This window comes from Rhinolophus ferrumequinum, chromosome 20 (genome assembly GCF_004115265.2).
Source record: "Rhinolophus ferrumequinum isolate MPI-CBG mRhiFer1 chromosome 20, mRhiFer1_v1.p, whole genome shotgun sequence".
Lineage (NCBI taxonomy): Eukaryota > Metazoa > Chordata > Mammalia > Chiroptera > Rhinolophidae > Rhinolophus > Rhinolophus ferrumequinum.
The window spans coordinates 55,251,863-55,266,060 of record NC_046303.1 but is presented as its reverse complement, the minus strand read 5'-3'; the positions used below and the strand labels follow the sequence as shown (position 1 = coordinate 55,266,060).

Below are 14,198 nucleotides of genomic sequence, written 5' to 3'. Positions count from 1 at the left end.
ATATCTTATTTTTAAAAGTATAATTAGAATCCCTATAAAGAGCACTGTGAATTTTCTTGCCTGTAAGAAACAATAAAATACTTTGTAAATAGAGGCAACTTCGTGAAGTAACAGATGTTTTATGTGAAGAATAAAACTGAACCTGAATATAATGAGAAGTGTGTGTGCAAATAGTAAAAGAAAAGTTGGAAATTGGACACTCAATGAGATATAGCTGTTCAATTCCAGTTTTTTCTAAAAGCAGTCTAGTCAATTAGAGGTTTAACTGGCTCAGTGATCACCCAGTAGTGTCACAGCAGCTAAGAATGGCTTTCCATTAGATAATGATTATGAAATATGTCTCACACTGGAAAAACCAGTCATCTGCTGATGTCATGCTGATTCTAACCAATCCTAAACAAAGCCCCAGCCCTCCTCTGTTTGAGTGGTACCAACGCATGAGTGTACAAGTAAGTAGTACAGTATAAAACTTCACAGTGCCAGTACCATGAAGAGGAACTCGGACAGCTCTGACCACATGATACAAGAAGCTGCTGGTGAAAGAGAGAGCAACGGGAAGGTAATGCTTTTAATTCTTACTGTGAGCTATTTACACATTCATGGTCAGAATGGTTAGGAGACATTTGCAACTTACTGGCACTTTCCTGTACTGTGTGATTTGTACCTTTTAATATTATTCAGGCAAGTTAATACAGCTTTTAACAGTAGAGCATGCAAATAGATTATGTGTTTATGCAACCCATTCAGCATATAGATACAAGTACATATGCTAAAGAGAAAGCTGTTTGTTTTTTTTTTCCAGTTACATTCACAAACAGTAAATTTAGGGAACACACAAACAGGAAATTTAGGGAATACACACATAAATTTAGGGAACATAGAATCCACATACTGATAAGTTGCACTTATCTAAATGCTACTATTAGGACCCTTGAGTTGTTTGGAGTCATTAAACTTTTAGTTCTATTTCAGACTCTCTTGTAAAACTTAATTGGACTACAAAATGCTTTGGATACTGTATATGTGATGCCAAATAGCTAGATTATGTTAAGTATTATATTTCAAAGACAATCTATTGAACAATTATAACGCCCCCCTTCCCCATTCTCTTTCACCATCCCCCACTAAAAAAAACGAGACTTTTTAGGGAACGTTGACAAAGTCTTAACAATAATAGCAGAGTAAATGATATTCCTGGAGGTGAAACCCTAAAGGTGATAGATGGCTTGTAACACAGGAAGTCTTGCAAGTAGTTGTTTTGGGAAAGGGGGACAATGTATCCAATTCAGAAAAGCATTGTTACCTGTGCAAACTATAATTTTAATTTAGTGTCACAGTTTTCTCACTCTCCTCCCCTGCACTCACATCTTGTGCTTGTAGTAATGACGTTTATTAACTCCCCCCCCCCCCCCCCCCCCCAACTGTATTGCTTGACTATAATGCTCTGAACACACTAGGTGTCAGATATAAGCTGACTATATCTACAGAAACTGAGAGGGCTTATGTGTGGGAAAGAAACCCAGAGGGAAGGAAAGCTTTAACAGATGGACCTCTTAAAGATACTTCTGCAAGATAAAAGCAATAAGACAAAATGAAAAAGGGGGCTGGGGGGGGATGGAGGAGAATTAAAAAAAACCTCAGGCATTGTTTAAAAATTCACATTTTTCTTTTTCTGTGAACACTGAAATCCACGATGATTTCATCTGTGCTGTTCTTTGAAGGAAGCCATCAAGGGATCAGTCCTTGAGCACAGTGGTCCAGAATGGGGTAGGGGTAGGCTGAAAAAACTACCCACATGACAGAGAAAACAATTTGCCAATATATTTTAGAGATTATTTTCCCATAGGACCAGTTATTCAAGTCATAGGAGCACACTGTGTAAAATAATGTGGGAAAGGGCACGTGAATTTTGCATTTTATCTGTGAAGTCGGGGCAAGTGGTGGCTGGCTGTAATTCGTCAGTGTGAGTGTGTATGTGCAGGGCAGGAGGTGGTAGTGACTTAGGGAGAGGGGAAAGGCTTCCTGTGTCCTGAGCCTGTAAAATGCTGCCTGCCTGCCTGTGGATCTTTCAATGCCCAGTGGCATTTTGCAGTTGGGAAAAGTAGAGTGTATTATGTGACCCCAAACAAAAGTTCTATTGCACTCCCCTCAGATCGCCTGCCAGTGTAGACGGCCCTGGACATTTAAATATGAATGAATGGGGAAACGGAAGACCTGCAGGATTCCCTCAGGTCAGAACAATTGACTGGCCCCTGCAGCACTGTTGGCCTCTAGTCCCTCTTTCCGACCTTCCCTACCTGTCCCCAGACCTCTGGGACCCTGAGCCCCACCTTACCAGCCTGTGGGCTCTGAGTCCCGTAGGGCTGTAGCTGGAGGGGTTGGTGGGGTGGTGGGGGCAGACTCTTTCAATCAAGTCATCCCTGAGGATTGAGACAGTGTATTTACTTGGGGTTTTTCTTTCCCCTCCAAAAGAGGAAGAAGGTGAAGCAAGGGGACTGGGAAAAGAAAAAAAAAAAAAAAAAGGAAGTAGAACAAAATTAGGAGGATTTCTTTCAGAAGGGAAAGTAGCACTCCCGAGAATGGTGATATTTGAAGAGAGGTGTGTGAGAGGGAGCAGTGAGCAGAAGGAAAGCAGCCTGTCAGAAAACGGGCTGTCCCTCCCCTTCCTAATGACAGCCTTTACTCACAAACTCCCTCCCTCTCCCATTCACTCACTCACTTAGGGCCAATCGTTCTCTCTCTCTCCCTCTCTCCCTTTCTTTCTCCCTCTCTCCCTCCCTCTCTCCCTCTCCCCCCCTTCTCTCCCTCTCTCTTCTGTCCCCCTCTCTCCTCTCTCCCTGTCTCTCTCCCTCCCATCCTCTCTCTGTCTCTGTCTCCCCCCCACCCTGTCTTTCCCTCCCTCCCTCCCTCTCTCCCTCCCTCTCTCCCTCCCTCCCTCCTTCTCTCTTACTCCGAGACAGTCAGAACTCTCCTCCCTGACAGCCACAAACCTACAGCACTGACTGCATTCAGAGAGGGAACCTGCAAAGAAAACTTCACAGAAAACTTTTTGTTCTCGTTCCAGAGAATTTGCTGAAGAGGAGAAGGAAAAAACCAAACCAAAACAAACCAAACAAAAAACCTGTGCGTAAGGGGAGGGGGGAAAGCAGGGCCTTCAAAAAGGCAACCACAACAACTTTTGCTGCCAGGATGCCCTTGCTTTGGCTGCGAGGATTTTTGTTGGCGAGTTGCTGGATTATAGTGAGGAGTTCCCCCACCCCGGGATCCGAGGGGCACAGTGGGGAACTCGCCTGCCCGTCCTGTGCGCTGACCACCCTCCCCAAGGATGTACCCAACGCTCAGCCGGAGATGGTGGAGGCCGTCAAAAAGCACATTTTAAACATGCTGCACTTGAAGAAGAGACCCGAGGTCACGCAGCCGGTGCCCAAGGCGGCGCTTCTGAACGCTATCAGAAAGCTCCATGTGGGCAAAGTGGGGGAAAACGGGTACGTGGAGATAGAGGATGACATCGGAAGGAGGGCAGAAATGAATGAACTGATGGAGCAGACCTCGGAGATCATCACGTTCGCCGAATCAGGTGGGTGCGGGCACGGGGGGTGGGGATGTGTTTCTCTGACAGTCCTCGGAGCAACTTCTTTCCCTTCAGCTCTAAACTGCCTGGGAGGGTCAGCAGTTATTAGGTGACGGTGGCGGGCGGGCGGAGGGGAGGCCGGGGAGCGGGAGAGGACTGAGAAAGGGACTTGTGGTTGAGCCCTAGCTGGAGGTGGCTAGCTTCCACTTGCTGAACTCCGCGGGTCATCCGGAGGAAGCTCTAGGGCCAGTCTGGAGCTGAAAGCCGTTCTGTGAGAGAGTCTCCCTCGCCCTGCCTGTGAGACCTGGTCTGAGCAGCCTGATGAAAGGCGGGGCATGTTCGGGTGCAAGGGGAGCTGGGGGAGGCCAGGGAGGCTTCCGGACCCCATCCCAAGTTTATTGGGGGCGGGGGTGGGGGCGGGGTGGAATGGCACAGAGGCAGTCATTGTCTTAAACAAACCTTCCGTTTAAAAGTCCATTCAGGGGCCACATCAGAGAAGCAGGGCACATTTATTAGTGACTGTCATTTTTACCTTTAGAAAGGCGAAGAGCACAGGCATCTCATTCTGGGCAGTAAAAAGCGACTTTGGGGGACAGCTGACATTGAACCAGCAGTCACTTTTGGAACACTGACTTTTGCTCTCTGAACCGAGGAAAAAAAAAAAAAGAGTTTTGTTCTCTGTAAAGTTACTAAGAGCTCTCTGCCAAGGAATGCAACCTTGACAAAGTGCTCTCAGATACTACACTGAACTCTCACTCAATCCTAAGAGGAAGAACTTTAATAAATAGATTCTAATCGTTGGCTCAGGACCACACTAACCTGTTGCTGAATAGAAAATACCTGTCAAAAGTGGAGGCGGAGACCTGGGACCAGGTTATTTTTACAGTTATGTGACACAGATCCTTTTGCATCTCTACAAGCCCATGCACGCCCAGGCACACAGATGTGTTAATACCGTGTTACTTTCATGGTAATGCCAGGCTAAGGAATCATATCACTTGCCAGGTCGATTTGAAAGGAGTGCCATTGTTTTGTTTGGTAGAGAATATGGCCAGTAAAGTATGTGCAGGGGCTCCCAGCATTTCTGTTTAGAAGTTTTCTGCGGCAGCAGTACAAACAATAAAGGCAATACTCAGAATTTCCAATCCTGAAAACCTGTTGACTCAGATGTTCTGTTTTCAAGAGGACCTTCCAAGACATGGGCATCCTTTTGGGGGAGCAGCTAGCCTGCTGGCTTCCTGGCTTCTCCCTGCAGGAGAAGGCCTGGGGTCCTGCAAGCTTCCTGGAAGGACAGTTTAGCTATGTCACTAGCAGGTTCTTCCTTTTAAAGAAGTTCTTAACTTTCTTTCCCTAACACTCTTTCTTGATACACCTCAAAGGACATGATAATTATAACTTTATCTTTTGAAGCTTTTTAAGGAAAAAAGTCAGGAGTTTTCAAGTTGCCTCCCAATTTTTCTCAACCTTTGCTGATGGCAAGGTGGGAAAGATAGTGCCTGATGACATTGGGTCCTGCACAGACAATGGATAGAAGTCGTGGAGAGGCCTGCTCTCTGTCCTGACACAAAGGGGACCCTCTACATATTTTTATAGGCCAGGTGCCACACATGATAGCTTTCATTGCAGCTCCTCAATTGGCTCTACCACAGCGTATGACTAAGTACACCTATCTGTGCCTTTGACCACCTTTAATATACATTGCCCCTAGCAATATGCCCGCTTGCCACTTAATCTGTCTTGTATAGCAAACTACTCTCTTGGCATGGGAGATTCTGCAGGAAAGAATTGGACCTTTTCCATTTTTCTTACTCAGTGCCTGCATCTCAGTGCCAGTCTTTTTCTCAATTATATGAAATCTTGTCATTTGTTAAAACTTTTCTGTTAGGTGTTTACCTTGAAAGATATTGAGCTACTTTTTTAAAAGGTGATTCATTTGACTCACATGTTGACTAAAGTTGAAGGTTTATAATGGAAAGCTCCTTGTGGTTGAGTTTACAACTTGACTTTGGATGAGCTGCTGGATTCTTACAAAAGGGTTATTACCCTGGCTTATTTTGCTCACCTGAGAAGTTTCACGCACCAACTTCAAGTTGATTTATATAATTTCACAGATTTAGTGATTGCTATAGTACTCTCTAAGTAGAGTACTATGGGAGTATTTTGCTGCTATTTTCCTGGGGAAGAAATTTATCATCTGAATGATCATAGGGAGTATATAAAAATGTCTTGTTGTTTTTGGAATAATTCAATCTTAATAAAATTCAGACTATGTCCAATATCTAGATTTTTGGAGGATAGCAAAGGGCATTCATTTTTCTTTTCTTTATAAACTATTTTATACAGCGTAGATTTCAGTTGATGAGTGTCACCTGCATGCGTGCCACAGATGCATACCCAGAGACGCACCTTTCAACTTCAAGATTCCTCAGTTGGGGATTCATGTTTAATTTTCACCTCTAGTCCCATGATGGTTGAATAAAGCCAAGACATAGCCACAGCAGTTGAGGGACTGCAAAAGCTCAAGAGCTTAGCTTTGAACTGAGCCGGTCCCATTTTGCTCAGGTGGAAAGTGCCCCATCTTTGTAAAACTGACAGGAGTTGTTATAGACTAAGTAGCAAGGAATCACTTTCAAGCTCTCTGAAATTTATTCCAACAAACAAAAAATGACTTTCTTTTTATTTATGTCACCCAAGATTGCTCACCAAGGTTACTGCATTCTTTGTATGGCCAGCACAGAATCCTCTGTGTTTACCTAAGACCTTAAAGAAAAGTAAGAAGGAACGGGCAGAGTCAAGCCAACCTGCACTGCAATTGTCACTGAAGCTAAAATCAGTGGTCTTGACTGCTATATCTTATTTTATCTTATTTTGATTTGTAACAATAGCTGGTCAGTCAATGTACAATGACAATATATTGCTGAGTCTTCATATGCTGCCAAATTTATATGCTCATTCTGGTAAATAAGTTGGCAATTGATAGAACTTGCTGAAGAAAAAGAAATAAAACGTTAAGAATTGGAAAATGCTCACATAGCCTAGGTGGTGTTGAAAGCAACGCATAACTCTCCCCTTTTGGAGAGTCTAGTTACAGAAGATTTGAGTTAGAAATGTGCATTTCCCAGACAGGGGCCTAAGAAGGCTTGCTGGAATGACTATCTCCCCTACCTCAAGAAAGCCATCTTGAGATGGTGTTGACTCCCAGCTTTCCACTCCAGCTCTCTGAACTTTTCTTTGAATTACACCTCACTGAAGGGTGTCTTACACTTTCTTCTCTGAATAATGGGAAATGATCGCCCACAAGAGGGCGCATTCCAAAGACATTTGCTCCTTACCAGTTAATCTTCTAGGGAAACACAATTTCACCTACTGGAAGCCCCAGTCTGTAGCGCCCTAATCTTAGTGATTATCAGTTTCCGCCTTCTTCCTCTCATCCTCCAGATAAAGTTAGGATTTTATGGGATGGGAGGAACATGACTACCTATAATGCATTAAAGGAGACAGAAGGAAAGGAAGTAAGAATGCTAGTGATACATGTGAACTTGCCCTAGCTCCATGGAAGATAGGAATGATAAATTTTAGAAGCAAACAAAACAGTGTGTGGAGAAATGTGACCATGAATCATCAGCAGTCCTGATTTGCTCACACATCTCCCCCTAATATGGCCGCCTGGGCTTTTACAGAAACGTCTTCCATCTCCCCTGATTTTTTTTGCCCAGTTTGCCTGTCTTATCAATGCTTTTCACCAGCGACAAATGACAAGTGAATGAAAACAAGGAGGGAAAAGGCTATTTATTTAATGCCTTGTGGGAACGTGGTGTGCAGCTTCAGAGGATGTATTTGTTTCCAAACTGAGAGTGTGGAGAGAAATGGTGGAGAAATTATGTGAAAAGAGATGAATAGTGGTTTGGGCCTGCAAAGTAGGTGTGTTGCAGTGGGGGAGGTGTCAGGGTAGAAATTCAGTTTTCATATTTGGAGAACTGGGAATACCTTCCCAGGCACTTTTTGTAAAAACATGTATTTGTCTTGGCCCTCTTGCTAAAATATACTTGAGCACGCTCTCTGAGCTATAGTTCAGAATTCTTCATACTTGATTGGTTGGTTCCTAGATCCAAAATCAAAAGTGTAAAAGTTCTCAGGAACTTTGGGAGAAGTCTCTGAAAGTCTGTGGGTTGAACCTTAAGAATTTTTCTACTTCTTTTAGGAACCTAAAACCCCTTTCTCTCTACATATTTAACTCTTTTTGTTTTCATCACCGTTTAAATAGACTTGCAGGAATGTGGCTGAGCATTTACAATTCAATAGCAGATCCTAAGAAAAGATATTAAGGCTAAAAAAAAAAAATGAATCAAGATAATTTATGACCAAACCTGCATTTGTACTATAGGTGAGACCCTGTACTGTAGGTGAAAGGTGGCATGGCCTTTATGACCTCACTTGCTGCCTTATGCAGAAACCTCGGGAAGCAGTCCAACAGCAAAGTTATGCTTCTGACAACATGCGTGCGGGGAGTGGTAGCTTTGTGTGCTCCCATCAGTTTCTATACCACATCGAGTCACAGTGAAAGAACCTGGTGAAGAGCGGAAAATTAAAGTAACAGCAGCATTTCACAGTGGGGCCCCCCGCCCCCCCCCCCCCCGCCCCCGTGGGTTTAAATCCTCTATAAACAACAAGGCTTTCCACATTAGCATCAGAGACATAACTATTACCCATATGTAGAAAGGCAGCATACTTTAAGCAGGATCCCAATGAGGAAAACAAAACAAAACAAAAATGAAACACGGTGAGTATTGCTTATTCCATTGGAAATGTTCATACACCCGTCTGCCCACAAATCTGAGTTGCTGGACTGGGAGCATGAACAGCGCCCTGGTGTTGGGGAAGGGAGCAATGAGGGGCTTGGCTGCTTAACTCTTGGCATGCCTGCTTTCTTGATTGAGTTATTACAAACATTTGAAAAATTCCAAAAGCAAAGGACAATCTATTTTCAGGTGTTTTTACTTCTAGCTTCCAGTCTTTCCTCTTTCTAATCCCTCCTCCCTGGCAACATTTCAGAGGTTTTCCCTGTAAGGTGCAAAATGTATTCCTCCTACGCTTTTTATGCACTCTTTTCTCTCCCTTTGGTATGTGTCCACTGAACTCACAGAGGTTTAAGTAATGAAATATTATCACCCACATGGGTTTGCGTGGCACTTTCTCAGTGAATTACTCAGGCAGAGCAGGCGGTGATACAAGCATTGCTCACGAACCTCTGGTAGGGAAAAAATAGCACAGAGAATGAAAAGAATATTATCAGAGAGAAGATAATGAAAGGTTAGCAAAGCAACTGACTATATCTGGTTAGATAGGTAATAGTGTAGGAACCCAGTGTGCACCTGTAGAAACTGAGCTGTACCTGCTCACAAAGCATCACGGGAAGGCTTCCATTTCAGGATCTTACAGCAGGAGCTGTATTTAAGTCAAACCAAAACTGATTGGTAATTGATCTTAAGCACCTCAGCCTTAGGCAACCTCCTTCCACTTTTGAAATTGTTATGCGTAGAGATTTGAAGAATGGAGCTTCCTGAAAGCATCCCTGCAGTATAACAGTTTCTCTCAGGTAATACACAAATAAAGGGGATAGCATTAAGAGGCTAGTTAAATTTTTCATACCTAAGAAATTTGAGGGTTGTAATATCTTTCTGAAACCTACAGCCCTGGTAAATATTAATTCCATCGCAGCTCTAGTTGTCTCATTCTCCCCACCTCCTTCTGCAATGAAAGCTAAATGTAAAAGAAAAAAAATATGCAGTGTTTAATAAAGTCAGAATACAATAGAACTTTAAAAATGTACCTGCATATAAGGTAGACATTAGGAAGACTTGATTCTCTCTGTTCCCCCTGCTCTCCTGAGCATTATGGCAACAGCATTTTCATGAAATTGGATCTCAGTTTTACTTTTTTCCTGAAAATATATCATGCAATATACAAATAGCAGTTCCAGAAATGGACACCAGGAGAAGGAGGCGACAGGCATGTCAATTACTAAAGGGAAAATCCAAATGTCAGAACTATGGGGGAGAGATACAACACTGAAGCAATGGATGAGAATACAGGGAACAGTCTCTCAGCCGAGATAATGAAACTGATGCATACATACATCAGCACCAGTCCTCTCCACAGTACCAGGCGATGCCATACAGTTAATTATCTTCCAGGACCGGGATGAAAGTCATTTTATGATAACTCTCTGATCCTAATATAACAGCATCTGACAGATTGAGGCCCTCCCCCCCCATGAGTGCTCTCTTTGTACAATCCTCTCTCAGGAACACTAAATCATTTGCTTCCAAGTACAGCTGCCTGTGAAGAAGGGGTGGGGCTATCTCCTGCATTAGAAACCTGCTCTTGTGAAATGAGGGTCTGTCCTGTAGGCTGTTACTGGAAGTAAGGGACTTCCTGGCCCTACAAAAGCAATTTGCATGTGCTGTCACTGGTTCAAGTCTGCCAATTAGCCCTCCCTCGTCCCCCATCCCCCCAGCATCTGTAGAGGTCTCTGGATTTTATTCATGGAAAGTCCAACGTGTGTGGGTCCACACTGCCATCTGTCTCCTCCTTTTACCTGAGGACCATCTCCCTTCACCTTCAGCCCCTCCTGTCATGGGGCAGTGCAGAACAGAGCCTGTGGAAGTGAGTTACCGGAAACCCAGCTCTCCCATCCTGGGGAAAAGTCAGATTCTCCACTTTCATCCTCTTTCCTAGAAAAACAAAGCACAACCTTGTGCTCTCTGTTTTCTCTAATTTAGCAGCTACTATATCTCCGTCTTCAGAATGGCATCCTGCAGGTGTAGGGTTTCAGAAGCCGGCCTGCCACGGGCAATAGGGAGAGCAACAGGGAGCTGGTGCCTTCAGCGGCAGGAGCTTGCAGGCTTTCCTCAGCTGCCATCTTCAGGGGCTTGGGGGACTTTGACAGCCTTTTCGTTTGGTCTTCGGAGGACCCTACCACCTTAAAACCAGCCCTGATTGCCCTCTTAAACATAAATGATTAAGCTGGCCTTCCTGGAGTGTTGTGTTCCCTTTCTTAAAAACAAAGAAGAACAACCCTGCCCCCTCTTTCCCCCCTCCACCAATTTTTAGCAGCTGGGAATACTAGATTCACATTTTGTAAAAAAGTCATCATCCTTCCTAAAAAAGAGCTTCCCCCTCTAACTGCTCCTTGCTCTGGTGATCTAATCATAAACCCGGCTTTATTATTCATTTCAACTCCTGCCAGAGACGTGAGGTCAAAGGAACTCTCCTCACCACCACCATCACGGCCAGCGTCCTAGCGAGTTTATACAAAGATGCCAGAGAGCCTTTCATATACATACGCAGCCCTCCTGGCCCTGGCCTTGTGAATTTACCACTATCATAATCACAGTGTGCACAGTGTGTTAAATTAAGAACAGGATCTACAGCGCACAATGCACAGAAAAGCCTGCCTTCTGCTGCATAGAACTTGAAACTGTGCCTAAAATTTATAGTACTGTAAACATCTCAGGGCGGAGAGTGATAAGTATGGCTGGATTTCCGTTAGCTATAGAAATCCGGGCAGGGAGACCCTCCTAGGGAGTTGTAAGTTCTAAGATGAACTGCTTTAAGGTTTTTCTCCAATTTGTGCATGGGAAAGCATGTATGCTGGACAATTTCAAGCAGGTACATGCAGGAGGTGGTCAAGAAAAGGGCATGTTTCATACCAAGTGGTAAAAGTGGAAGTAGGAAAATATTTGATCGATCAAAGAATTTTAGTCTGAACACCTGCTTACAGTACTTGTATTTACAAACATACAAGTGCTAATGGAAAGAGAAGGAAATAGACGACTTTCTAATTTTAGAGTTAGCCAAGAACTGAGTGGTCACAGAACCTAGTTGCCCAACCAATGCAGGGATTCCCCTCTCTTGGCAGCAGTGGTTGTAATTGGTGCTCATCAAGCTGCATGAAAGGAAGGAGGCAAAATTGGGGGGTTCAGAGGTAGGAGGTAGATGTCTTAATCTTAATATAAGTCAATGTTAAGGATGCCTCCATTTGTTTATAAGCAATCAACCGATTGCCTACTTTCTGATAAACCCTGGGCTGTGACACTGCACAGGGTAGATAGGACGTCAGACCTCACGTCCTAAATTAGGATGGCAAGAGATGTTAGGGACGGCATCCAGAGTAAGTGATGTCATCCCATCTGCAATCTGAAACCTGAGGGTGGTGTGTTGGGAGCAGGACAGTTCTAGGCAGAAAGGACAGACTGCACGTGTCACTGCCTGGAGGAGTGAGAGTGCATAGGATGCTTACAACCTCAAACAAGCACCGTGTGGATGGACCACAGGATGGGGTGCAGGGAGGGAGCCGAGGCTGAAGGCAGGAGCAGTTCAGGCAGAGCCCAATGTCCTGGGCAGTTTCTGTTTCAAACTGAGGGCACCAGGAACTCAGTAAAGGACTGTGAAGAACTGAGTGGCACGAGCAGATCTGCCTTTGGGAAAGATTCCTTTCCTCTTTTGTGGAGAAGTGATTGTAGAGGGGCTTGGCTTCCTGGTGAAGAGGCAGCTTAAAGAGAAAGCTGATGCTGTGATCCAGGAAAGAAGAGATGGGGAGTGGAGCAGGTTGTGGCCAGAGAGGGGGCTGCATACCACACAGACGCACTGGGCAGGGCGGAGGTCTCTTTGCATGTTTGTGTGGGAAGAACATTTCCACAGCTTGCTAGAGCTTACAGTGTTTTCATTTATGTTATCCCATTGGATCCTTCTGAACTACGGGATGATGGGTCACATGTCATTAGGCCATTCCCACTTTGTAGAAGATGAAACTGAGATTAAGCACTTAGTGAACAGATGCAGAACTCCTAGGCCCCCAGACACACTCAGATGTAGACCCTGTGCTTTCTAGAGCGAGAGTTGACCAACGTTTTTTGTAAAGGGCCAGCGAATTAGTATTTTAGCTTCATTGGCCAGTCTCTGTTGCAGTTGCTCAATTCCATGTTAAAGTGCAAAAGCACCCTTAGACAACCTGTAAAGAGATGCGCAGAGCTGTCGTCCAATAAAACCTTATATACCGGTGCTGAAGTTCAAATTTCATGTAACTTTCATGTATCACAAAATACTGTTTTTCTTTACCCATTTAAAAATGTTAAAACCATTCTGATGGCCTGTGGGCGGTAATTTGTTGATCCTAATTCGAGATGGTCTGTAACAGAGGTCCCACGGTAGCCTGAAATTCGCCAACACAGGAACTAACGAGTGTCCCTGCTCTCTCTTGTGCTGTGTTTCATCTGCAGGCACAGCCAGGAAGACGCTGCACTTTGAGATTTCCAAAGAAGGCAGTGACCTGTCAGTGGTGGAGCGTGCAGAAGTCTGGCTCTTCCTAAAAGTCCCCAAGACCAACAGGAACAGGACCAAAGTCACAATCCATCTCTTTCAACAGCAGAAGCAGCTGCAGGGCAGCGTGGACACGGGGGACGAGGCCGAGGCAGTGGGCTTCATGGAGGGGAGGAGTGAACTGTTGATATCAGAAAAGGCAGTGGACGCTCGGAAGAGCACCTGGCACATCTTCCCGGTCTCCAGCAGCATCCAGCGCTTGCTGGACCAGGGCAAGAGCTCGCTGGACGTTCGGATTGCCTGTGATCAGTGCCATGAGACTGGCGCCAGCCTCGTGCTGCTGGGCAAGAAAAAGAAGAAAGAAGAGGAGGGGGAAGGGAAGAAGAAGGCTGGAGGAGAAGGAGGGGCGGGAGGAGACGAGGAGAAGGAGCAGTCCCACAGACCTTTTCTCATGCTGCAGGCCAGGCAATCCGAAGACCACCCTCATCGGCGGCGGCGGCGGGGCCTGGAGTGTGACGGCAAGGTCAACATCTGCTGTAAGAAACAGTTCTTTGTTAGTTTCAAGGACATTGGCTGGAATGACTGGATCATCGCTCCCTCTGGCTATCATGCCAACTACTGTGAGGGTGAGTGCCCGAGCCACATAGCAGGCACGTCGGGGTCGTCGCTGTCCTTTCACTCGACGGTCATCAACCACTACCGCATGCGGGGCTACAGCCCCTTCGCCAACCTCAAGTCGTGCTGTGTGCCCACCAAGCTGAGACCCATGTCCATGCTGTACTATGATGATGGGCAAAACATCATCAAGAAAGACATTCAGAACATGATAGTGGAGGAGTGTGGGTGCTCCTAGAGCGCCCAGCTCAGGGGGGACAGGAACAAGAGTTGTCCAGAGAGGACAGAGGCAAAATGAAGAAATGTTTAAGGTTTCTGAGTTAAACAACCAGAAAAATATAAATTAAAAAAACAAAACAAAACAAAAAAAACAACAAAAAAAAAACTGAAAACAAAAACTAAAAACAAAACCTGAAACAGATGAAGGAAGATGTGGAAAAATTCCCTATCCAGGGCTCAGAGACGAAGCAGTGAAGGAGACAGAAATTGGGAGGGGAAGGGAGAAAGGTGTATCCTTCATTTCCTCTGATATCAAAGTGATGATATCAGTTGCTTACACAGGAGTATTGTCCTCTCCTTTTCAGTTCCCCTTCAGGGTGAGCCTCAATGTCACCTTGGCTAGTCTACGATACTGTGGGCTAGCACAACCCAAATAGCATCTAGAAAGCCATGAATTCGAAAGGGCCAGTTA

At 44.9% G+C, this 14,198-nt stretch overlaps 1 protein-coding gene across 2 annotated transcripts; it reads left to right on the top strand.

Moving 5' to 3' along the window:
- The first annotated feature begins 469 nt into the window (after positions 1 to 469).
- On the top strand, positions 470 to 13,857 carry INHBA (inhibin subunit beta A). 2 transcript variants are annotated; one of them, XM_033088048.1, is made up of 3 exons: positions 470 to 559; positions 3,065 to 3,577; positions 12,853 to 13,857. In XM_033088048.1, the coding sequence occupies exons 2-3, from the start codon at positions 3,190 to 3,192 to the stop codon at positions 13,743 to 13,745; spliced, it is 1,281 nt and encodes a 426-aa protein (XP_032943939.1). In that variant the 5' UTR covers positions 470 to 559; positions 3,065 to 3,189; the 3' UTR covers positions 13,746 to 13,857. The 2 variants fall into 2 exon arrangements, with proteins under 2 accessions (XP_032943939.1, XP_032943940.1); XM_033088049.1 differs by lacking the exon at positions 470 to 559 and adding an exon at positions 2,566 to 2,599.
- The last annotated feature ends 341 nt before the right edge of the window (positions 13,858 to 14,198 follow it).